Here is a 26,274-nt window from a genome sequence, read left to right as displayed (position 1 = left end):
TGAATCGCTGCGGTAGAGGTATTCAATAACCAGTGAGCATCTTGTTGCTCTAGAAATGGTGACACCATGGTGTTGCTGTGGCAACGTCAGTAACCGAGTGTGTGCGGTGGGGGATGGGTGGTTAAAATGGACAGGCAGGGAACACCGCAGATCATGTGACTAGCAGCACTCCACAATAATGCTTTAAATGTGTGTGTGTGTGTGTGTGTGTGTGTGTGTGTGTGTGTGTGTGTGTGTGTGAGCTACTGTACTGACACACCAAAGTGGCTTCAACTAATCTCTGACCACATCACCTGGAGATTGTGGCTATTAGACCAGAGAGGTCCACTCTTGAGTGACACATTGGCCATGTGGCTCCGCTAATGGAGAGTTAATTGGAAAATAAGAAGCTGGCCGAAGCCCTGGAGCATCCGCCCAAACCATCCCTCATTTAGAGTGCTGCAGAGCCAGTCAACGCAGCAAATCATCCCTCTCCACACACCAGATGTGATCTGCTTCCTGCTTTCATCATTGTCTCAACAGCTTATCAGTCATAAAGCATTGCTTATATCACTAATATGATCAGTTCCAGTTTATGGCTTCTTTGACTTTTAGCATATTACTTACTCTACTTACAGTTCATAATAATAAGCAGAATAAGAGACTGTTAAAAGTAAAGTATATCATTGCTGTATGTTGGGGCAGCCTAATATACTGATTCATAATTGGCGAATTTTGCACCATCTACACTGCTTTTGAACCTAACCGAATCAACACTGACTGACTTCAGATGAATAATGACACAATTGTCTTTTTTAGAGCTGATTTACAGCAGAATTGAATTCTGTTTGCATCATTAATTATTATTTTCCTATTTATCACTGTAAAGCTGCATTGAAACAATCTGTAGTGTATAAGGCGCTATATAAATAAAGGTGACTTGACATTATTTCCGTAAACTTTGTTACATTATTCATTGGTAACCAGATTTTAGAAAGGCTGGAGAACTTAGTCAAAAGCAAAAGCTATGTGGCTATTGGCTATGATAGTGGTTCCCAAACTGGGAGGCACAACCCCTAGGGGGGACCCCGAAGTTATAAAAAGGGGGACGCGACAAGGCTAAAGCCCAAAGTATACTTCGGGTTTTTGCGCGTATGTGAGGGTCCGCAGACAAATTTTGTCACCAGAAAAGTACACTATGCGCGCCACCCGATTTTTGTAACTGCGCATTAAATTGGTTTTGCACTAATCAGTTGTCCCACGAAGTGGCAACAGTGACCTAGGCCTTTGTTTTACAGTGAAAATGAAACTAAAAAGACTAAAAAGGGTAATGAGATAGCCGCAATTTTAGCTTAAAATGATACAAAGACATTTGTATATCGGTCATAACTTCCGGAGAAAAATAGCGCAGACACTGGACAAAGATGAAACTTTCTAGAACACATGTCGACCCCTGGTTTCGTGCACTCTATCAAATGGAGTATACTTTTAAAAAGTTACGTGTTCGACTATGTGCACATGCTAGCGTACGCGAAAAGAACGAAGTATACTTTGGACAGGACAGTTCACCCAAAAATTTGAATTCTTTCATTAATTACTAACCCGTTCCAAACCCGCAAGACTTCGGAACACAAATTAAGATACTGTTGATTAAATCCGAGCCCACGCTTTCTGACCCCACATAGACTGCAACGTAATCACCACTTTGAAGGCGCAGAAAGGTAATAATAATAATTTGTTACATTAATATTTACATGGAAAGGGGGGAATCTCCTCAACCACCACTAATGTGCAGCATCCACCTGAAAGATGTGACGGCAGCCACAGTGCACCAGAACACCCACCACACACCAGCTTATTGGTGGAGAGGAGACATGTGATGAGTGATGAAGCCAATAAGTATGTATGGGGATAATGGACAGAGGCCAATAGGCAAATTTGCCAGGGTTAAACCCCTAATTTTTTTCGAAGGACATCCTGGGATTTTTAATGACCACAGAGATCCAGGACCTCGGTTTAACGTCCCATCTGAAGGACGGTGTTTTTTGACAGTATAGTGTCCTCATTACTATACTGGGGTGTTAGGACCCACACAGACCACAGGGTGAGCATCCCCTGCTGGCCTCACTAACACCCCTTCCAGCAGAAACCTGGTTTTCCCAGGATGGCTTCCATCCAGGTACTGACCAGGCTCAACCCTGCTTAGCTTCAGTGGGCAGCCAGTCTTGGGCTACAGGGTGAACTAACACTTTGAGGGATAGTGTACACTATGATTAACCAATAGCCCACATGGCCAACATGATATCAGCTGAAAAGAAAATTGTTTAATTAAATGAAAAGATGCATAAAATAATAATCATTTCAATTAGATTGGGCATAATCATAATCAGAAGTTCAATCTGCCACAGGAGCTGCTGATCCAGTTCTATCCAGTTCTACTCAGCCGTCATTGAGTCTGTTTTAAGCACTTCCATCACTGTCTGGTTTGGTTCAGCTACCAAATCGGACATCAGGAGACTACAACGGACAGTCCGGACTGCAGAGAGGATTATTGGTGCCCCCCTGCCAACCCTCCAGGACCTGTACTCTTCCAGAGTGAGGAAGAGAGCAGGTAAAATCATCACAGACTCCACTCACCCTGGACACCCCCTGTTTGAACTGTTACCGTCAGGACGGCGACACAGATCACTGGCCACAAGAACTTCCAGGCACAGGAACAGTTTCTTTCCACAGGCCATTTCCCTTCTGAACACTTAACATGCCCCCCAAAGCATATGCCTGTAAGTGCAATACTCCCACTGTCTAGTGCAATAAACTCAGGTGATATTTATATCTATATTATTCATACTACTCAAAATACTGTAAATATGTTTATAATCTGTAACATGCGCTAGACTCCCACTGTCTAGTGTAATATTCTCTAATTCAGGTGGTATTTATATTATTCATACTACTCAAAATACTGTAAATATGTTCATAATCTGTAAATGTTTATTCAGACTAAACCCAACTGTGACCCTACTTTTTTACTTTTATACTATTTTTATTTATTTTTTATATATTTTCATTCTTAGAATTTGTATTACTATGTTCTTGTTGTATTTGTATTTGTATATGTGCACTGGAAGCTTCAGTACCAAGAAAAATTCCTTGTGGGTGCAAGCACACTTGGCAATAAAGCTCTTTCTGATTCTGATTCTGATTCTGATAGTTTTGCGCACAATAAGAAGTCAGACCTGGTTATTTCGGCCTGCTGCTGTAGCTGTTCTTGAACCTTGCGACAGATCTCACTCGCCGTGGTGTTCACCTTGCCGATCTTGGTGAAGAGGGCGGCGATCTTATCGCTGCGGAGGAATCCGGCCGCTCTTCGCTTCAGCAGGTGACTTAAGCAAGCCTCAATGGAGCCTGCAGGAACATAGAGGGAGGAGTTGATAAGAGGTATGCAGGCAAAGATCAAACAGAACACTGAATAAACTTAAGCAATTAGCATCTTATTATTTCCAACTGCTTCATGAATTCCTTTAATAACAGCCATTTGTTCTCACAAGTCAAGTTTTTAATTCCATTTCTTTCCCAATGGGCTTCGCTATCTATGAACTCGCATGATGCAAGGGAAAATCTTATTGCAGAAGTAATTGTGTTCTGCCTCATACTCATTCTCCTTTTGTGAGGTAAACAGCCATGACGGGAAAACAATTGCAACTGGGAACGAGATTTACCGCTGGTTCCTGGAGCACAGCTAAATATTTCAGTAAGGCAGAGTCATGGCGAACTACCTGTTACCGCGCCTGGGATTTAACCGCCTCAAGCGCTCTGGGCTCACTTCAAAAACAAATAAACAACGGCAACAGTTCCCCAGCCCCCTAATCTCACCGATGAAGGATGGAGAGGATGTTCATATTGGCGCAAAAGCATGACTAATGCGTTCGTCCATCTTTCTTGACAAGTAGCCAAGTGCTTGTGCAACATAAATCAAGATACATGAGGAGAGTTGCCCAGCAAAGAAACTAAAATACTTTTTTTACATGATCGCAATGAAAGGCCAGTTATGAGATTTGCATCTGCCGTGACAGCTGAGTAAAGTCAACCTATCGACTCGCTGTGTGATTGATGCTATCAATATCTCAGCGGTATCGAGGTCCTTTCGCTGCTACATAATCGACTGCATTTGCGGAAGCAATCAGATGTTTATGGCAGTAATAGCACTTTTATTGCTCGGCTTGTGCCACCGGGGGCACTGGCTTAAGCATTCCCAGCTTCAAGTTTTTCCCGTTAACAGCCTTTATGATACATTTAGACAGCTAAAATGCACATTCATGAAGGGAAAATGCATGCAGACAGGGATTGCATAGGACTATTTCCAGGGGCCTCACAAAAGAAGCTGAACAGCAGGGCCTATCACCGCATACAGTTTGAGTCAACTACTATGGCAATAGCTTTTAATAAGATATTTGCAGTGTGCAGACATGCAGAAAGAGACTTTAACAACAAGTTGCAAATATGTTTCTAATCTACACGTCTAAGCATACAATGAGATGAATCATCTAAGTGGCTGTTAAGTACTTCCCCTTGAGAACCCAGAACGATAACCGTCCTCTCCCAAAAGCAGCTCTGATCTGAACAGTGATGCCCTGAGAGGCACTATAAGAAACGGCACTTCTCGTGTTTCTCGGATCCATCATTCAGTGAGCGACAAATGTGCAGACAAAGCGCTGTGCATTTGAGAAAAAAGCTGAACGCTCATGAAGATGTATTTACATAATCTCTCTGTGCCTGCTGGTTTGTACTACTTTCTGTGTGCATCCATACACCCACAAGCTACTCTGGTCTCATGCTCGAAGCACACGTTTGAATGCACACAACCATTTTAGGAAAAAATAATGCCTACAAATAAACACACTTTTCACACTCTCACTAGTTTATTCATTTTGTCTATTCATCTTGTATTCAATTGTTCATTGTGGAAATGACAATATACATTTAACTCGTATCTCATATGGGTAAGATGCTTTGTGCATTTAACTTAAGAAAGCTTTGAAACAATGCACATGGGATATCAGTATCCCATCACAGAGACATTAAAATGGTCCATCTGGTTCAAGGGTGAAATGCATTAGAAGAGCATCTGACAGACCACATGGGGATTTAATGAACAACAGATTAGACATATTACCTCTATAAATCATTTGCTGGAGTTGCTATTCTTAATGGGGCATTAATGACTGAAAGACTCCATTGTTCTTTCAATCATGGAAGCTATGTAATTTTTAAATACCTCTATCCAAGTTTATACAACTATATGTACGCCATCCATAGATTCCTTTCCTATGTGACAAATTTTGATTTGTCTTTGTGGCGCTATCTAAACATTTCTCTGCTTATGGCAAAAGACTACAGGCAAAAGTTTTTTTTTTTTTTTTCATGCACTGGTCAATATCAAGACCTTGGTCTATTTAGCCTCCAGAACATGCTTCCTTTCAGACTGCAATGAAAATATCCAAAACAGATAAATTTCAGTCTGGGGTGGGAACAGAATCAGCCCTTTTAAGGGTTGTTAATGATCTTCTTTTAATTACGGATGCAGGTAATCATGCAGCAGTCATTTTATAGGATTTGTCAGCAGCTTTTGACACCATTGATCCTTCTGACTCGTTTAAAGCAGTTTGTTGGTATTCAGGGGACGGTCTTAAAATGGTTTGCCTCTTATTGGAATGTAGATCATTTTCAGTGAAGATTGGTAACTATTTCTCTGCTCCAGCACCTATTACCTGTGGGGTCCCACAAGGGTCCATTTCGGGTCCAGTCCTGTTTTCATTGTACATGCTCCCTTTGGGAAGGATTTTTAAGATGTATGGTATTTCTTACCATCTTTATGCAGATGACACTCAAGTCTACTTGCTGTTGAGACCCAGTAGTAAGGATTCCAATGCCATACCTCTTAAGTGTCTGGAGGAAGTAAAACTGTGGATGGCTGAAAACCTCGTTAAATTGAATGAAAACAAAACAGAAATTGTTGTTTTTGGTCGCACAGAAACGATAACTTAGGTCCATGGAAGGGGTACCTGCAGGATCAAGTAAATAACTTGGGAGTTATTTTTGAATATCCATCATATTTGATCGATAGATGAAGACGGTGGTTTGTAATTGCTTCTTCTATTTAAGGTATATAGCCAAATTGAAACCTAAATAAATTTCTCCATGCTTATATTTTTTCCCGTCTAGATTATTGTAGTTCTCTTTATGTTGGGACCTGCCAAACATACGTTGTTCGCTTGCCGCTAGTACAAAATGCTGCTGCAAGGTTAATGAATGCTGGGAAAATGGATCATGATACTTCCGTTTTCCTTTTTAGGATGGCTACCAGTACAATTTAGGATACAGTATAAGATTCTGATATTTTTAAAGCACTTCATGGAATGGCGCCAGAATAATTAGCTGAGCTTATTAAGCCCTACAGTCCAGGCATAATACTAAGATCATCAAACAAGTTTCTTCTAACTATTCCCCGTGCGCGTCTCAAATTGAAGAGGATCATGCTTTCTCTGTCGCTGGTCCAAGACTGTGGAATAATCTGCCATTGGATGTTAGATCTTCCTTAAAGGGTTAGTTCATGTAGTGTTTTAGCGCAACGCGTCTGTGTTGCACGTCACCACGTAGGCTCACTATTGGCCGACGCTGGTCATGTGTGTGATGCGTGTGACGTACAACACAGAAGCGCTGAGCTAAAACACTACATGAACTAACTCGAGGCCCAGAGAGAAGGAAATGAATAGTGGAATAAAGTCGTTATTTCTGTGTTTTTTTGACTAACCCTTTAACTCTAAATGTTTTTAAGGATAATTTAAAATCTTATTTGTACTCTTTGGCCTGTTGTTCTTTTGCTTTCTATTGTAATGTACAGCACTTTGGAACTACTGTGTAGCCTGTATATAAATAAGCTATATAAATAAATAAATGACGAAAGGTAAAAAGAGATATCCAAAAATCCTCTCTGGAAAAACCTTTACAATGCAAAAAAACAAAACAAGCAACATCAACATTCAAACATAACAGTGCAGAAAACCTGTAGGCTAATACAAAAATAATTGACTTAACGTACTGTGATTAATCAACTGGGGAAGTATGGTGATGTCTCTCAGTTAACAATTTTACCTTATTCATGGTGTCTTGCCCTATCTGAGGCTAAGAGGCACAATTAACCATAATTTTTATCAAGCTCAGACTGACAGAAAACAGTAGACCATGTTTTAGCCATATATTGTTGCACATCACTATATTGAGATCAGCTTTTGAGGCGCTATGACATAACACACGTGAACGCACTCACAACCAACTATACACATTGATCGATGGCTGTAATCAGAGCTACTATCTGAGAGCGGGGGGGTCTGGATGGTGGCGATCGCTGCCGTCCGTAGGGGAACACACCTGTGACTGTGCAGTCAAGCTGTGAGTCACAGTAATAGACAGTATGAACTGCATTACAGAGGTACTCGGCAGCTGCACAGAGCGTAGGAGGCGAGGGAGGACCATACTGCCGTGCAAAGGCAAAAGACCGTAACTTCGTTTTTGGTCGAAAATTAGTTATTGATATTTTTGGCACATTCAAGACCTCCTTTATCAAGTATCTTGAGTCAATTTCGTTGTTTTTTCGAGAAAATAATGGGTTGTCTTAACAGTAACTTCCAAAAGCCCATGAGAAACCAAGGCAGATAACCATAACACCAGTTACCGCTCTTTGGCTTTGTTTTGGAACGCTCAAATTGAGTTACGGTACTCTGCCTTTGTTTAGCCGCGCGTCAATATGAAGTTACTGTGCCGGTGTTCTATCAAATAATGATACCTATCAGATTGTACAGTGTTCTGCCTTTGTTTTACTGTCCATTAAAATTGAAATTACGGTGTAGCCTGTGTACTTAAGTACAGCTTCCATCAGTCCCTGTAACTTCTGATGTCCTCAGAGCTTTGTCCTGCACAAACGCGGTCAGAACATTTAGTATGGTCTGAACCGCGGCTCCATCGACAAACGTGCGATATCGATCGCGAAGGATATATGCAGAGTTGACAGAAAAACGTTACACATGCCGTAGCAGATGAATACAGCAAAGAACTAAAGCCCCGCCTCACCCAGTTCAGGTACCGGACCTGATTGAAACACTCATTCATCTAGCTGGCAGAGTGCCAAAACTCACCTTGGGCACTGCCCTAAACACGGTCGAGCCGACACAGGAATAATATATCACATGGAGTGTTAATAATGAAGCAACACGGCCCGGGTAGATTGGTGCATACAACATAATGAAGCAACAAGTGCATACAACATCAGACCAGCTGTTACAAGCAGGTTATATCTACAATCACAGCGTCCGGAATAAATCCGCACATGAATCTCAGGAGGCGCCTGTGATGAGGGCTATCAGAAAAGTTAGTCAAGACATCGTTAAAATAGTCCGTGGCTCAACCTTAAGTTTATCAAGCGACGTAGGCTCACTATTGGCCAGCATCACATGCATCACTCATGACCAGCGTCGGCCAATAGTGAGCCTACGTTCTGACGTACAACCCAGAAGCGCTGCGCTGTTACGCTACATGAACTCACTCAGAAGCCCACACAGAAGAAAATGAATAGTAGAATAAAGAAGTCGTTATTTTTGTTTGTTTTTTGCACACAAAAAGTATTCTCGTCGCTTGATAAACTTAAGGTTGAGCCACTGTAGTCACTTTTTTACTAACTGTTTACTAACTTTTCTGGGCTGGCAGATATCGATTACCTAGCAGCCTAGGAAGGAGTGAGCCAGCTCTCAGATTTCATCAAAAATATCTTAATTTGTGTGCAGAAGATGAACGAAAGCCTTACGGGGTTGAACAACATGAGGGTGAGTAATTACTGACAGATTTTTTTGGGTGAACTAATGCTTTAAGGTCTTTTGCCTTTGTAGGGCAGCATAGACAAGGACTGAAAATGAGGGGCAGAGAAAGGCAGGCCAGAAGAAAGCCAGAGTTAAAGTGATGAAGACTGAGAAAATGAGAGAGGCGAGAGCGTGAGAGAAACTACAGACCCAAAAGAGGAGATTAATAAAGTAGAAGAAAGGGGAAGAAAGAAAATGGAAGAGGCTCAGTGACTCACTGCTCTCTGGCATTGCTGTACTTAATCAGCCTGATCTTTTTCCCTCGGTCTGGACTCAGGCTCAGTCTGGACTTCAAGCGCTGGCCTTATGGAAAAGAGCATGTTCAGATTGTTCATCTGAATACTAATGACGACCAGTTAAGATGAGAATTTCCACTGGACAGTGCTATGTGGAACTGATCATTCCCACAGGGAAGTGCTGGTTAAGAAAATGTGGGTATTCGCTTCAATGTTCGATTCAGTTCAATACATTTTTTATTCAATTCTGAATCAATTCAATTGCACAAGCTGAAAATATAAAAACTTTCACCCAAAGACACTACCAGCGTCGTTACTGTTAACTAAAACTGAAATAAAATAATAATTTAGCTAAATAGAAAAATAAAAAAACAGAACTTATAAAGATGACAAAGGCACATAAAATTACTAAAACTTAAACTAAACCAAATCCACTTTAAGGCAAGCCTCCAAGGTTGGCAAAAAAAAAAAAAAGAAGTGTAACAAATTGATATCAATGGGGGAGAGGCTTCACTATGCTGAATAAACTGCTTTTGTGATAAAACAGCTTATCATTCAAAGAATCGACAGCCTGTCGGCCAATATCCAACATGTTTGTCATTAAACATTAGTTTTGGATTGAAACCATTTTGATTCAGTTTATGACACTTCTCATTAATTTCTATGTATATCTATATATTTATCCACAAACAGTGATTGAATTTCTGTCAAGAGTTGTGCGAAAATCAATGACATGATTCAAGTTGACCATTATGCAGAGGTCGGTATCTCCCAATCACCCCTCTACTAGTTGTCTATCCCCTTGAAAGCACATCACTTCTGACTTTGAAACTGCCATGACAAGTCACACATTCATCTGAATGACCTGGATTTTCTCCAAAGGGAAAGATTATCTGTCAACAATGTAAATTTCAGTCTGTTTCTCATTCAAAGCTCAAGTATGGCTCTGATGATGTTTGATGCTGTTTGGTCCTTTTACTCACCCTTATGTTGTACCAAACCTGTATGAAAAAAGAGAACAAAAAAGAAGATATTTTTAAGAATGGTGGTATTCAAACACGTTTGGTTTTACGCACTACGAAATATAAAAAGACATTGCCTCAAAATATCTTCTTTTATGTTCTCCACAGAAGAAAAGGTCATACAGGTTTGGAACGACATGAAGGTGAGTATACCTTTAAGCTTTCATAATTAGGGTGGTTGGACTGTTCTGAGACTGCAAGGAAAAGCTTCATAAGATGGTCAATAGGATAAGGAAGAAACCTTGGGAGGTAGTAACACGCAGAAGGTATGCAGAGTCTTCAACGTGATGACAACTATTGTGCTCTACAGATGTTGTTCTCAAAAGAAACAATGGTTTTTTTTTTTCTATGCTATTTCTATGAGGTGAGAATGAGCCGAGTTTAAACAGTTAGACACCTCTATTAATACAGGCATCCGTAGTTTTTTGTGAAAGGAAGGAGTAAAGTGTTAACACAACCCATTCCTGTTACCAGGAAGCCTTGCAAAATGGCAGAAAACATTTCTCTCTCTCACACACACACACAGTTTATGATGTATTCACCCCATTCCTGCTCTCAAGACACCTGAGACTCCTGCTTTCATGATCCTAATAACTGCTATGTGTCTCCTTCCAAACCAGTGACTCTCAGTCAAACAAACCTCACATGGCTGGATTTATCTCAGTCTTTGTATGAAAACAGGATAGATTGACAAAGTGGAATCCAAAAGTCTAAGGCCACACTAAAAATCTAAAATTAAAAAAAAAAAAAAATATATATATATTTTTTTTTTTTTTATTACTGGTAATAATAAAATAAAATAAATTGTATTACATAAAATTTTAAATAAATATTTGGAAAAAAAATGTAATTGTTTCTTGGTCCTTGAATATACAGTATGTGTGACACTGATCATCTGATTTTGTTCATACAGATGCCTTTGTTTCCAGTGAAGCTCAAGATGCTCTTTGGATCTTAAATCAATGCTGGAGACTGAACTTCTGCATGAACTTCATGCAGCTTGAATACTTTGATCAACAACAAAAAAGATGGATGAATCAAATGCACTCATATTGAAAAAGTCTCTCTTTTTTAACTTTTAACTCAAATCTTCATGTTGATAATAGCCTATATTTTTTTAAATGCAAAATAAAATAAAAATCACTAGTGGCCACAGACTTTTGCATGCATTTTTTCCATATATTATTTTTTTTATTGATAAAAAATAATTCTAGATGTTTAAATGAAAGGGTTAGTTCACCCCAAAATTAAAATTATCCCACAATTTACTCACCCATAAGCCATCCTAGGTGTATATGACTGTCTTCTTTCAGCCAAACACAATCAAAGTTATATAAAAATATCCTGTCTCTTCCAAGCTTTATAATTGGAGTGAATGGTACCTTGTTTTTTGAAGCCCAAAAAAGTGCATCCATCCATCATGAAAGTAATCCATACGGATCCAGGGGGTTAATAAAGGCCTTCTGAAGCGAAGCGTTTTGTAATAAAAAAATATCTACAATTATAAATGTATAAACCGTAATCACTAGCTTCCGGTAACATCCAGTGAACTAACGTTCAATGTGGGTGAACATGCCAAGACTTTAAATCTGACACAGACACTGTTCAAATGAACTGAACGAGTACAAGCATCATAATATGACCAACAGTGAACTCCTAAGTGGAATCTCTCGATTATAAGCACACTTCCTTTCACTACATTATTCAGTGACATTGCTGTGGTTGCTTCAGTCATGACAAGCTCAAGTCTTTTTTTATAGAGCTTTTAACAAAAAAAATGTATGCTGATAATACTTTTGCTTGCATTTTCCCATAAATTAAACTTTTATTGATGAAAAATAAATTCTAGATGCATAAATTAACATGCTAAGACCTTAAATCTGACACAGATACTGTTCAAATGTGCCTCCATTTCCCATGGCCTAGCAGGTCATCCTCTCATACCAGTGTGATTAAATATTGATTCACTCCAACGGTCCATCAGACCAGCAATCTCGTCTCTGAGAATTACAGCGGTGATCGCAAGCTTGGGTTTTATCTGATCTCTCTGGACAAAGATGTGCAGGTTGAATAGATATCTATCTGCTTGCACCACCCTCCATCCACCGTGTGAAAGAGAGTGTTTACTTCATCAACACTCTATTTGTCTAAGCACCTACGAAACATAGAGATGCTTTGATCAGCTGAGGGATGCGCAGCGCTCAGCCACAGCTGCTGACACTATGGGGAAGAGTAGAGCGGTGACCAAACACCTGTTCCAGAGACAGGAAAACATGACAACGCTGCATTCACTTGACAGAAACACCCACTGAGAACATTCCCTGATAGCGCTGTCAGAGACAGCACTGTGTTTTTAGGGACTATTATTAAAAAACAAATGCAAGTACACTTTTGTGTTTTCACCAAAACACATTGGCCATAATTATTGGCAACCTTTTATTAAATACTTTTGCTGCCTCATTTTCCCAAGATATAACAGCTCTGAGTTTTCTCATTTAATGCCTGATGAATTTGAGGAACATCTGACAAGAGATCAGAGACCATTCCTCAATACTGAATCTCTCCAGATCCTTCAGATTCCCAGATGCTTCTCCTCTTTGGTTCAACCCACTCATTTTCTATAGAGTTCAGGTCATGGAACTGGGACGGCCATTTTGTGCTCAGGCCAGGGACACATTTTTGTGTTGATTTTGATGTTTGTTTTGGATCGTCATCCCGATGAAAGATCCAACCACGGCCCATTATAAGATTTCTAGCAGAGGGCGTCAGGTTTGATTTTTTTATCTGTTGGTATTTGCTAGAATCCATGATACCATGTATCTGAACAAGATGTCCAGAACCTCAAAAAAAAAAAAGGCCCACAACATTAAAGATCCAGCGGTATATTTAACCTTGGGCATGGGGTACATTTTATCCCTGCTTGCACCAAACCCTTCTGGTGGGGTTTAATGCCAAAAAGCTCTCTTTTTGGTTTCATCTGACCACAGATCCAGGTTCCTTTTGAAGTTCCAGTCATGTCTGATAGCTGAATATGCTGGAGTTTGTTCTTGGATGAGCGAGGAGGATTTTTCTTGAAAAGGTTTCTGACCCCAAGACTCAACTAATCTCAGCAATTCTCCATCTGTGATCCTTGGAGAGTCTTTGGCCACTCAAACTATCCTCCTCGCCGTCACCGTGCATTAAGACAATATAGACGCACGTCCTCTTCCAGGCAGATTCGTAACATCTTTAGTTGATTGGAACATCTTAATAATTGCTATTTTCTAACAGTCACTTTCTATTTTGTGAAGCTCAACAATCTTTTGCTGCACAATAGAACTATATTCTTTGGTTTTACTCATTGTGATGGATGATTAAGGGAATTTGGCCTTTGTGTTTCCTCATATTTATACTCCTGTGAAATAAGAAGTCACAGCTAGACAATTTCATGTTCCTAATCACCCTGGTGTGCTAAATTTTTTTTAAATATAAATGTAAATATATGCAGAGATATTTTACTCCGAATAATTTACGGGTGCCAATAATTGTGGCCAACGAGTTTTTTAGAAAAACTTTTAGGCCCATTTCATAATGTGATTCACGTGCAACCATATCAAATATAATGATGGAATGTGGACAGAATTAACAGGGTTAATTAATTAGTCCTTAACAAGTCTGATTATTTTACAACACCCTTTCTCTCTTCATTTCTATCCTTTATATTCTTGATCACAAGACAAGGAGAATTTTGTGCACTTCAGTTTCCATGCTCCACAGGAAATGGACATGCGCTAAAGCTTCTCAATCCCAAATAAGCATGTCTCCCACTGGGGAGCCACTCCTACGCACTAGCTCTCTCGGTTCTAATGAAGGGAAACAACATCAACTAGTCCGGCCCCGGCATGGAGACACTGAGAGAACAGGAACAACAGTTGATACTGCCATAGGTTAATGTCTTAAGGAATGCTGAGGAGCATCAGGAGTCGTGTCCGTCTGGCAGCTGTGGATTGTGGGATTTGAGGAGGGTTTAGAGAAGTCAGTGGGACATCATTTAGGCTAACACAATGTTGGTACAGATGGGATTAAGCCAGATTATTTGAGAAATTATTATATGTAATGAGGATTGAAATGTGTCTCTGTTTGTTTCTAAGTCATAAACTTAACCAACCAAATCAAAGAAGAATCCACACAATATAAACTTTGACTTGAAGCAAAGAAAGTAAGACTGTGGTACAAGAAAAAAATAATAACTGTACTTACAGTAATCTTATTTTATATCATTTTGTTCATTATCTCAGTAAAAAGATAATAATTTTAAAACAATTATTATTAGAAATTATATTCAGAAATATATGTGACAAGTGTCAGAGAATGTATGTAGAACGACATTTCCAATGCTTCGTCAGAATTGAATTTAGAATGCCTTTTAAAATCAATTTTATGAATTTGAATTGAGGTAGCAAACAGGAAATAGGATTGCAATACAAATTTGAATATATAAAAAAGCATAAGTAAAGTAAATAGACAATTATAAAGAAATTCACCTAATGTGTTATTACTTTTTTTATTAAGACAAATTCTAAACAGTGGCTTGACAAAGACAGACAGATAGACAGACAGACAGATAGATAGACAGATTTTCTGCAGGTCTAACAGTCTCATTGTCCAATCAGTGAAGAGATAACAACGAGCCATCAGAGACCCCCATCAATCTAAGCAGCGCTCCCTACAGTCATCCAGTCACACACCAGCACACACACACACACATCATTCCAACAGGTGAGCTGATCACGACTGAACAACTGGTGAAAATCAGCCACAAACCCCAAATGGCAACACATAAATAACATCCCATCTAGACTGCCAATCATCAACAACAAAAACACCTCCGTCAGAGACACCTGAAACAGGTCTTCCCATCAACCCCAGTGGACAGCTCAGTGAAAGTCCATGTCATTCAACATAAAGCGTCTCTCGGTGCACTCTCGTGGCTGATGAAATCGACGGGAATATGACACCGGCCCTGTCCTCATGAGCAGAGCGAACTGTACAACCTTGGTGGAGTTCAAGCTGTGAAGGCCACCTGGTCCCCAAAGCGCAGTCCCCTGCAGACAGCATCAGAGCGATAGCGTGCAGGGGGCTTGTGAGCTCCTCAGTACCGTGCCAGGGATAATCTTATCAATCGTGGGCACAGCCGATGTTATTTATCAGCCTAGCACCTGTATCATACTGTGAGGAAGCAGGCATGGTGCACTTTTACTACAAATCTGGAGGGCGATCAGTGTCCGAGTTGCCAGCTGTGGCCACCCTCACGGTCACTTCAGGGCACAGCACACTGTCTTCAGAAATAACCCTAAAGAAGACCACCGACCGAGGGGGTTACATAACCGATGTGTTTGTTTCAGCAAATGTGTGCGTAATAGCCTCTGACATGGCCAAATCCCTGTATAGAAACTGTGTTGTCATGGAGATAGACCATAATTAGTGAAATACTAGAGTCTTCTGCAGCATCTGTGGTCTCCCTAAATGATGCACAATCACATATGTGGAGATACAGGACTGACTGCCAAAAGGGAAAGCTAGACTAATGATGTGTCAGCCGATGTTTAACCATTTTGACAGTATCAGCATCTAGGGGCATAAGAAGAAATATTAAAATGTAGAGTGGATTATAATAAATCTGATCAGCCTCTCTTCATGAGTATGACATCATTTTTGAATTCCTAGTTTCCATGGATACACTCAAATGAGTTAATGTATGAAACCTTAAAACAAAACATTACAGAAATGTCAGGTATTTTAACCTTTTTCACATCGTATTTTAATAATCAGTCACCATTTTACACGGAAAACTGTATATATTTTTCGAAGCACAATAAACATTTTAAAAACAGAAAGTCCACTGCAGTATTACTGGAGGTTTGCCAATTATGTCAAATTGCATTTTGTTTCTATTCATCATAACCTTGAAAAAAAATTTTTTTAACAGAACAACTGTTTTCTGTAAAGTTCAAGTTTCGTTTGGACTTTTACAGTGCGTCCGAAATCGCGTACTGTCTGAGTAGGTACTACATTTGAATTTGAACTTACTTCGCAACAGTTAAAAAGGTATGTTCTATATAGTATGAATGTGCGTAGTATGAATGTAATCCGGACATACTAAATCCGCCATGTTGTCATTATAATGTGAGCTACCAGCATCAATTGCGTCGCTTCAATGCCATTCATATATCCTGTGATGTGTCCATCAAATGCACACTTCAGAATCTCACCGGAAGAAGTAGGTCATCTGGAGACTTTTCGCCTACTGTTTGTCGCTATATAGTAGGGAAGTATTTGATTTTGGACGCAGCGTCAGTCTATAGATCTTTGTTTCCTGCATTTCCTTGTCCATTCCCATTTGTTGTCATGGCAACTTATTGTTTGATTGATTTGTTCCACCAGCTCCTTGTTTAGATATTTAGTTACTCTCTCTCTCTCTCTCTCTCTGTGTGTGTGTATACAGTTTAGCTAGCCCTTCGTTGGAGTTGTTCTTGGTTTGTTCTTATTTATGTTAAGTTGGTTGTGTTACTTCTGCGTTTATCCTGTTCTCCTGTTTATTATATTGTTAAATAAAGTGACTTCTGCGATTAGACCCAGCCTCACAACTCTCATTGCTGCAACCAACCATGACAGTTTTCAAAAGTGATAAACATTTTTAAATGGAAACCAGATATTTTAAATTGTAAAATTTACATTTATTCATTTAGGAGACACTAAATTAATATTTATTTAAATACCTCCTTTTGTGAGCCTTTGAATTTTTTTGGTAAAAATGTAGTGAAATGTCAATTAGAGCTGCACTGATATAAAAATTCCAAAACCAACATTAAAATTATTATAATTATTTTGATGTTATGTCAATAACTGTTCAATGACTGATTTTACAATTCTATACTATTTTGTCAAAATTTATTAAAATAAAACACTAAAAACTAAAATAAATATCAACTACTGTATATATGGTACCAATATATTGTGCATCCCTAATGTAAATACATAAATACAGTATGATGCCATAGACATGTTTTTATAGGCCACACTTAAAATGCACCACTCAGTCATAAACATGGTCTGAAATGGTCTGACACATGCTTTTAAATTTGATTAACTCCCATTTCCCACTTTCTAAAGTGGACGTGGCATGTAAATTCGACACTAAAAACATATCGTTTGATCAGTAAATTACCAGTTTAATCTACCCACATGTAGCCTGTTCTAGTGATTCAAACAAAGACAGAAAAGCTGTCTCACGTACAGATGTTATTAGTCTCTTAAGCATGTGTGTCCTACAATCTCAACTCACGCCCATTCAGAAAATAACCCTGCTCTGTCTGCTTCCTTCTTAAATTAAAAACCTGCAGTTGCAGCGACAAAAAAAAATCTCTCCCGCAATTTTGAGTCAATGGGTAAAAGGAGCATCCGATCTGGAAAATTCACTACCTGTTCTACATTCGACTTGGCCATATCCGAGCGAACAGCTGTGCGCTTCACAAATAAAGTCTGCTCGCAGTCTAATTTAAATCTGGGTCTCAAGTAAGACTCATTCACAAGATGCTTCATTGCGAGCATCATCCTAGCTGGGTAAACAGACATGACTCACAACTCTATTCACTCACTCATTAAAATTAAACACAGTAGAGCAGGTGTTTGAGAGAAAATCTGCAAAGTTCTGTTTCAGCTCCTCATGACGTTGAGGGACTTAAAAATGCAGCACAGAGGAAGTTAGACAGGGTGAAGTGAAAAGATTGGTATTTTTCCACAACAAAATAGGAAACAACAACACAGTGATTTACTTCCTTGAGCCTTCTGGTATTGTTAGCATTCCATGAATCAGGAAGTATCGGATATCACATGATGTGACCTTATGTAACCAGTCATTCCTCTCAAGTCTCTGACTTAAAGGTACTGTAAGCATAAGAATACCATAATATTTGCATTTAGGAAACATGCTAAGTTGCTAAATACTTGTTTCTCCGTAAAAAACAATGCTACAACCAATTCTGTTAAAGATTTTTAGCATGGTAATGGATATGACAATGTTAATGTATTTGGTCTATAGGAAACTCTAATCAGCTATTTCAATGTTGAGCAGCAAACTCATTGGCTGCAGATGCGACAGGAACCAATCAGCTTGTGCCATAGTAAACGATGTAAATGTCATCAGGTAGCATTAAGGAACCATCAGCCTGCGCCATCTAGAGTTTCATGACAGAACTTGGTGTTTTTTCTACCTTGAAATGTGCATTCCTTGTCAATGTCTGTTTTTGTTTTGGTCTGTGTGATCCAACCCACTGCAAATTTATCCAATAGTATATTGACACCCTGGATGCCAATTGTTGGAAAACACAGTGTATCACAGCCATGGAAGCGAACAAATGAACTGGGCCAGAAATCGCAGATTCTACCTGAGCTAAAAAGCCTTGGCAATAAAAATGTTGCAAACATATAATACATTAGCTGAGCAGCTTACAGTGTAAGGCTCATCGCTTTCCATTGTCAATTGAGCGTGTTCCTGTTGTGTGTCCTTAATCTGACAACCAGCATGAATGCCAAGTCTGAGGAGAAACAACTCTCTCTAATATTTTGAATTTGGACTGCAGTACCAATTTCAACCACTAGCTGTCCATATTACAAACTGCATATTTAAAGGGACAGTTCATCCAGAAATGATCATTCTGTGTTAGGCTGCATCCAAAATCGCATACTTCCCTAATATATAGTAGGTGAAAAACAGTATGTGACAAAAGAAGTATGAATTCACAGTACTCATAAAAGAGTAGGTAAAAAGTCCCCGGATGACCTTCTTCTTCCGGTGAGATTCTGAAGTGTGCATGCGCTAGACACTTTACTATCCCATGAGGCCACGGGAAAGGATTTATGAATGGCAGTGAAGCCATGTAACTGATGCTGGTGGTCACATGATAATGACAACATGGTGAATATAGCACGTCCAGATTACATTCATACTAGAACGTACCTTATTAGCAGTCGTTAAGTAATTACTTATTCAAATCAATAAGTACCTACTCAAGACAGTATGCGATTTCGAACTCAGACATAATTAGTCACCCTCATGTCATTCTAAACCTGTATAAACCATAAATAAATATTTTATGTACTTTTGTGTAAAGTCACAGATTTGGAACGGCATGGATTTTCATTATAGGGTAGACTGTGACAGAAAATAATCAGATTTGAATCAATCGCTCAAATTAAAGTCGCTTTTAGGGATGTCAATTTAATGTGTAAACTTTTAATATGACAACAACTTGGGGGTTGCATTGATTTTAACTAACTGATGCAGTTTTACGAATGCTTAACAGCAAAAAATCAGCATTTTAGAGGATTTGACTAATTATCTCTGCTTCTATTCTGTAATTTGGTGCCATTAATGAATAATACAATGTTGTCCAAACAATTCTAAAACTTTTTAAATCATATTAAATTCGTAAATAGCAATTTGGGCTCTCACCCTCTGACCCCTGACCCCGCACCCACACTCAGCTCTGGTTTGAAACACAGCCTGTTTTCTTTGCATTGATCAGCCAGTGGGCTACACAGCCTGGAGCCAGCTGACCCTCGACACAACCCACTGCTTGTTAACATGCAGAGGACAAAAACTTTTAGAACATGCTAGCCAAACTCTTCTGAGGCAAAATCAGCACAGTGATGGACATACTGTACATATATGCTGTCTTTAAGTCAAAATGGTTATTTGCAAGATGAACACCAGCACAATGTCGAAACTACCCATGGGAAACTAGTAGGACATTCCTTTCATGCTGGAACTGGAAGTGAGTAAATTAATGAATCATGTAGAAAATGTTGATACTGTTGATAACTAAGATTATAGTATTTTTATGTTTTACGTTGCATAGATTAAAAAAGCAGCTATAACTCGCCTAAATATGCCCTGATTCCAAAAACTAAGGTATGTCCTGAACTCAGTTTCAGTAATCTTATATCACAAGTTAGCCAGGACTCACCTGTGACTTGTATCACAAACAGAAATTGTATTCATCTGAGAAAGTAGCACTTATCCAATTTCGTCAAACCATAAATACATTATTTATCATTTCAATCACTTTATTAACTATGTTTGACTGTAACAAATTGTATGGCAAACATTTACTATGGTAATTCTGGTAACACTTTACAATATGGTCTAATTTGTAAACATTAGTTAACATAAAGATTTATCATAGATAATTAATTATGAATAACATTTTAACAGCTTTTATTAATCTACATTAATGCTAAATTTGAATTCTTCTATTAGCGCCAATTCATGTTTGTTCATAATACATAAAAATTAACGTTTTTTCAAAGTTTACACACTACAATAAAGACATTTATAATGTGACAAAAGATTTCTATTTCAAATAAATGCTGTTCTCTTGAACTTTCTACTCATCAAAAACTTTAAAATGGTAGTGTACATGTAAATATTAATATTAACCCTATGAACAGGTTCAAGATACGAAATGTGTTCAAAAATGTTAACAGAAAACTTTATTGTAAGCTACGATAAAAGCCTATATGATTTGAAAGATGATTACGACTGTATGATTTTATCATGATTAAGTGTGATTTTATTTTTGACACCAAATACACAGAGAGATCTGTGAGTGCACACACCCATGTAATTCTCAAACAGGCATTAGCAGTGGCAGCATCAGGAAAGAGGTTATTATGCAGCTCTGCTGTGGCTAATGGCTTGGCATGTCCGTACAGTGTGTGCTCTGCATTATGGGGAGGCAGCAGGGTACAGGCACATGATCAGACAGCAACACCAATATCAAACACACTGAAAAAGACGTCACTGGGATCAAAGCATCTGACAGATGCTTTCTGGGAAACCCAGTTTTAGGCTTTTGACTCATCTCATTTCTGAAGAGAAGCCAAAAAAGTGACCAATTTAGGAAATAAATGTTCTTGCCAGATTGAGTTCTTTGTGACTTTGCACATAAACATGTTTGAGGTTTTTCAATGTTATGACTGACTATATCAGTTATTCTGAAAATAATACATTTACATTTACATTTAGTCATTTAGCAGACGCTTTTATCCAAAGCGACTTACAAATTAGGACTAAATTAAGCGAGTCATCATGAAGAGGCAAAAACAACAACAACGCAAGAAGTGCTCAAAATACGAAGTTCAGGCATTATTCAGAGTAGCATAAGCCCGATAAGTGAGGTTTTAAAGGGAAGGTTTTTTTTTTTTTTTTTTTTTTTATGAAGTTAAGTGCTCACGGAAGAGATGGGTTTTCAGCTGTTTTTTTTAATGTTGTCAGGGATTCTGCATTCCGGATGAGGGTGGGGAGAGTGTTCCACCAGCATGGAACTGTGAATGAGAATGTTCTGGAAAGTGATTTTGTGGCTTTCTGTGATGGAACCACGAGACGTCGCTCGTTGATCGATCGTAGGCGTCTGGTAGGGATGTAGGCTCGTAGGAGTGAGTGAAAATAGGAGGGAGCTGAGCCTGTGATAGATCTGTAAGCAAGCGTCAATGCCTTGAACTTGATGCGAGCGGCGAGAGGTAGCCAGTGCAGTGAGATGAACAGAGGAGTGACGTGGGCCCTCTTGGGCTCGTTGAAGACAAGACGAGCTGCAGCATTCTGGATCATCTGTAGAGGTTTGGTTGCACATGCTGGAAGTCCGGCCAGAAGAGCATTGCAGTAGTCAAGCCTAGAAATGACCAGGGCCTAATACAGCCAGATCCATTTTTTTCAGACACTGCATGTTGCTATATTTTGGGATCAGTACGTTTTTATTTAAAGAAATACTTTTCTTCAGCAAGAACAAATTATTCTTTCTATATTCATCAAAGAATCCTGAAAAAAAAAAAAAAAAAAAAAACCCGGGTTGCCAGTTGTTGGAGAAAACAGTGCATTGCGGCCACTGAAGCCAGCAAACGAACTAGGTCAAAAATCGCAGATTGTACCCAACCTGAAAAGCCTCGGCAATAAAAAATAATAATTGCAAACATATACATTAGCTGATCAATTTAGTGTAAGGATTGTTGCTTCCCAATGTCAATTGCGCGTGCTACTGTTGCGTGTCCTCAATCTGGCAACCTGGCAAAGTCTGAAGAGAAACAACTCTCTCCAATATTTTGAACTTAGACTGCAGTACCCATTTCAACCAATATGTGTATACATACTGCACATTTAAGCAGTGTTTTCAACATTAATAATAATAAGTAATGTTTCTTGAGCAGCAAATCAGCTTATCTTTCATTTAAAAAATGGGTCCCAAATCGATCCTTTCGTTTGTAAATTTCAAACAAATTCCACATGATTTAATTTTTTGCTGCAGACTACAAAACTACTTCATGGATACGAATCAAATATGCCAAAAAACAATTTGACTGTCTGAAGAGAGCGGTCAAGGTTTGGTTGGTTGGCATCATGGCACAGTCCAGCCAGGCAACTGCAACTGAGATGAACAGAAATGCTAACGGACAGCTTTCTCCTTCTAGATCAGAACAAAGCCTTATGTTAGTGCTCAAATGCAACATGCCGCCTCCATAACACGCACACCGTTCAACCAGCCTACGTTGCACAGGCACAATTCCTTTTGATTTATTCCCCTGAAACATAATTTAGCTGGGAAGTGCATTGTCACAAGCTGGTGTGACGTGGGTGAGTGCGTGCTCCAGGATGAAAGTGAGGGGGTGGCCGGCTGCGTGGGGAATCCGTGCCCGTCGACTGCCTGGAAAACAGGGGATGTGCTCTTGCTTTTTGGTAGTGATGACAGACTGGCAGCGCTCCCAGGCCACCACTCCCCACACACACCAGCATTTATACTGAAACCTCATCACCCCGCTCACGGTCACGAGTCACGACTCAGATGCTCTTATCCTCAGACACCCAAAAACACTCCAAATCATCATGTAAAACGCCTGCAGTGAGAGTGTGAAAACCAGAGTGAGAGGAGGAAAGTCTTCGAAGAAAGCACACAAAAATCAGCCTCTTTCTTTGCCACTCTAAATAAAAGAAATGAGAAGAACTACAAACTACACACGAATGTGAATGCATCAGTCCTACACTTCTCAATAAATCCAAATAGATATTTATATATAATTAAAATTACATATGCATGAATACAGTGTATATATATATATATATATATATAGGGGTATACATTTATATATATATATGGGTATACATTAATGTTTTATATATATTAATGTTTTAATAAATATTGATATTGGCATGTCCCTGATTGGTATCCAAATTGTGTAGTTTTTGCACTGTATTATTTGTGCCACTGTTCACCTGATTTACATCTTGAAAGGTTCCCATGAACCACAGGGTTTCACATAAACTGAGTGCAAACACATTATCTCAAAGGACTAACATTAAGCATTAAGAAGGCTAGATCTGCTGTAGTCATGGAGTTAAACAGGTATTGCTATAGCATTTACACAGCAAATCTCATATTCCAACTTGCAATTTAGAGCTAATGAAAAGGAGCGCCGAATGAAGATGTACTCATTACGGCATCCAAAAAAAAGTGCCTGAGTACCAGAAGTAATAATTCAAATTTATCAGCAGATGTTCCACAATTAAAAAGCGCTAACCGGCAAACGGAAGGACAGAGATGAGTCACAGCGTAGCCGAGGGCTGACATCACTGCTTGTTATCGTGTGACCTTTAACCTCGAGACAGAGAAGCCGTTCCATTTTAGTCTTTTAAATGAGAGCAGTCATGGAAAATAACATGAGTTTGGATAAATTTAGCATTTTGTATATTTTGATTTGCAGTGACATGTCCTGATGTCTTGTACACTGTGTTTAGATCTTCCTGCTCTTCTGTGGTTTTGAAATTCACACAACACAACAACTGAGCCTCATAGCAAAAGCTGGCACGCCATATCGGATGAAAAGAGACACAAACTGTAATGCCAACAAGCTCATGCAGCGGCAGTGCAAGAATATCTGCTATGTGTGAAATACAGATTGACCACACATTATAAACTGAATTCATATTTGCATAAACACACAGATCAAGTGCTTTCTGGTGGTAAATGCACTGTTTACTGTAACACAAAGGCAAAAGGAGCATGTAAATGGTAACAAAGCTGTGAAATACAGTAGTACATTACTGTACTATTCCTTTCCCTGTATCTGTATTTCCATTCATATACTAACAGCATTTATACTTCTGCACTGATGAAACTTGACTAAGCAATATCTGTGGTGCCACGCAGCACTGGTGTTTCACTGACGTAATGAGGCTGGGTTAATGTTCAGGCCTGTCTCTGTGTCACTGGAGTAAAGAGTGTGAGTCACACACACACACACACATTCCCAGTAATCCGCACTGGACAAATTAACCTTATTGTAGGCAGCGATCCAAAACTCCGGAACTATCATTCCATGGAGCCCCAGCCATTGCCTCTGGAGATGTTCCTGCTCAACAATTATTATTTTCTTTTTCTGCTGGTCCTGGTTCAGTTTAGTGCCTGCCATGCCAGTATTTTCACTGGCCACATTGCAAAAATGTTTATTATTATTTTATATTTTTAGCAAACATCATTTTATATGTCTGAAAGATATTTTTCATTAAATACCAAGTTGTATTTTACAATATATATATATTAATTATTAGTTAATTAATCATTTATTCTGCAATATGAATTTGCAATTACAGCTAGGAAACCGTGTCTATTTTTATGGGTCAGAAAGAAATATATTTTTATATTTCTATTTATATCTTTATATTTTTATATAATATATTTCACAGTAATTATTGAGTTTTCTTTACATATCAATGCATAATAACTATTAGTTAATAATTTAATTTGCAACAACAGCTGGGAAATTGTGCAGCTATGTTTATGTGTGAGAGAGTTGTTATTTTATTTATACTTATAGTATGTATACATATATATATATATATATACATATATATATATATATATATATATATATATATATATATATATATACATACATATATATATATATATATATATATATATATATATATATGTATATTTCTCAGTAATTATTAGGTTTTCTTTACAAAAAGTTATTTTTATGTATAATAATTATTAGTTAATTAATCATTTCATTCACAATGGGAAATTGAGCAGCTAATTTTTTATTAAAAATCTTTTTATTTTTATCTATATTTAGAGTACATTTCTGAGTAATTATTAGGCTTTCTTTACAAAAAAAGTTATACTGAATGCATATTAATTATTAATGAATTAATTCATAATGCTTACAAGTTAGGAAATTCTGCAGCTGTAGTTTAATTCATGACATTTTGACTATGATAAATTCATAAACCCACTTTAACTATGATGATTTTCAACCAACTGTCGATTATTTTCAACCAATTCCAAAAGATCCTTGAAAGTTCTCACAATTTCAAACCTTATCTACGTTAACCAGCCAAATAACATGCTGACATTCAAATCAGCGCAATCAACATTCCGTACGTCACATCAGCCTCATTATGATCACACCCTGTAATAACTGCTTTAATGAGCTCATTGTTTCTGCCTACATGAATACATGCTGTTAACTATCTGCATGATTTGTATTATCTTAGAACTGTACATTTCTAACATATGGACATTATTTCCGTACCTCTGCTAAAAGATGACTCTAAATTCTGTAAAGCAGCTTCGAAACAACGTGCATTGTGAAAAGCACTATACAAATAAATGTGAACTGGATTGAATCAGCCTATCAGAATCAGATAAAAAAACACCTCTTGATTTGTACTCACTGCAAAGTGCAATAATGTGGCTGCTGTCTTCATGTACAAACTTCTTGGTCACCGCCTCCTCCATAATCTGCTTCACCTAGACATGGAAAGACATGCAATTAGGAGCCGGCGAAAAATAATGGCAAGTCAGACTTCTTTCTGCACGTTGGAATCGGGTGCACAAAAGCAACTAATTAATCATGACAGCGGAACCACAAATGCTTTAATTAGCATCATTCAATTGATAAGTTTCCCTGAGAGTGCAAGGAACTGTGTAGAATGAGGCTTTGTCACATTTTTCTCCTCCAACTGTCAGTATACAGCAAATCCCAGACTAATTAATCACAATCCTTGCAGGCGGCTTTATACTGTGTGTAATT

At 38.5% G+C, this 26,274-nt stretch overlaps 1 protein-coding gene across 3 annotated transcripts in view; it reads right to left on the bottom strand.

Annotated features, from left to right (window-relative positions):
• Positions 1-26,274, bottom strand: part of sgsm2 (small G protein signaling modulator 2) — a 55,056-nt gene that overhangs the window by 23,531 nt on the left and 5,251 nt on the right. For all 3 annotated transcript variants that reach the window (XM_084418964.1, XM_084418965.1, XM_084418966.1), the window contains exons 2-3: positions 25,916-25,991; positions 3,216-3,384 (exon numbers count right to left, since the gene is read on the bottom strand). In XM_084418964.1, the coding sequence (XP_084275090.1) occupies positions 3,216-3,384; positions 25,916-25,991 (245 nt within the window). The remainder of the gene's footprint in view (positions 1-3,215; positions 3,385-25,915; positions 25,992-26,274) is intronic.

This window comes from Rutilus rutilus, assembly GCF_951802725.1.
Source record: "Rutilus rutilus genome assembly, chromosome: 9".
Classification (NCBI taxonomy): Eukaryota; Metazoa; Chordata; class Actinopteri; order Cypriniformes; family Leuciscidae; genus Rutilus; species Rutilus rutilus.
This window is presented reverse-complemented; position numbering and strand designations above follow the sequence as displayed.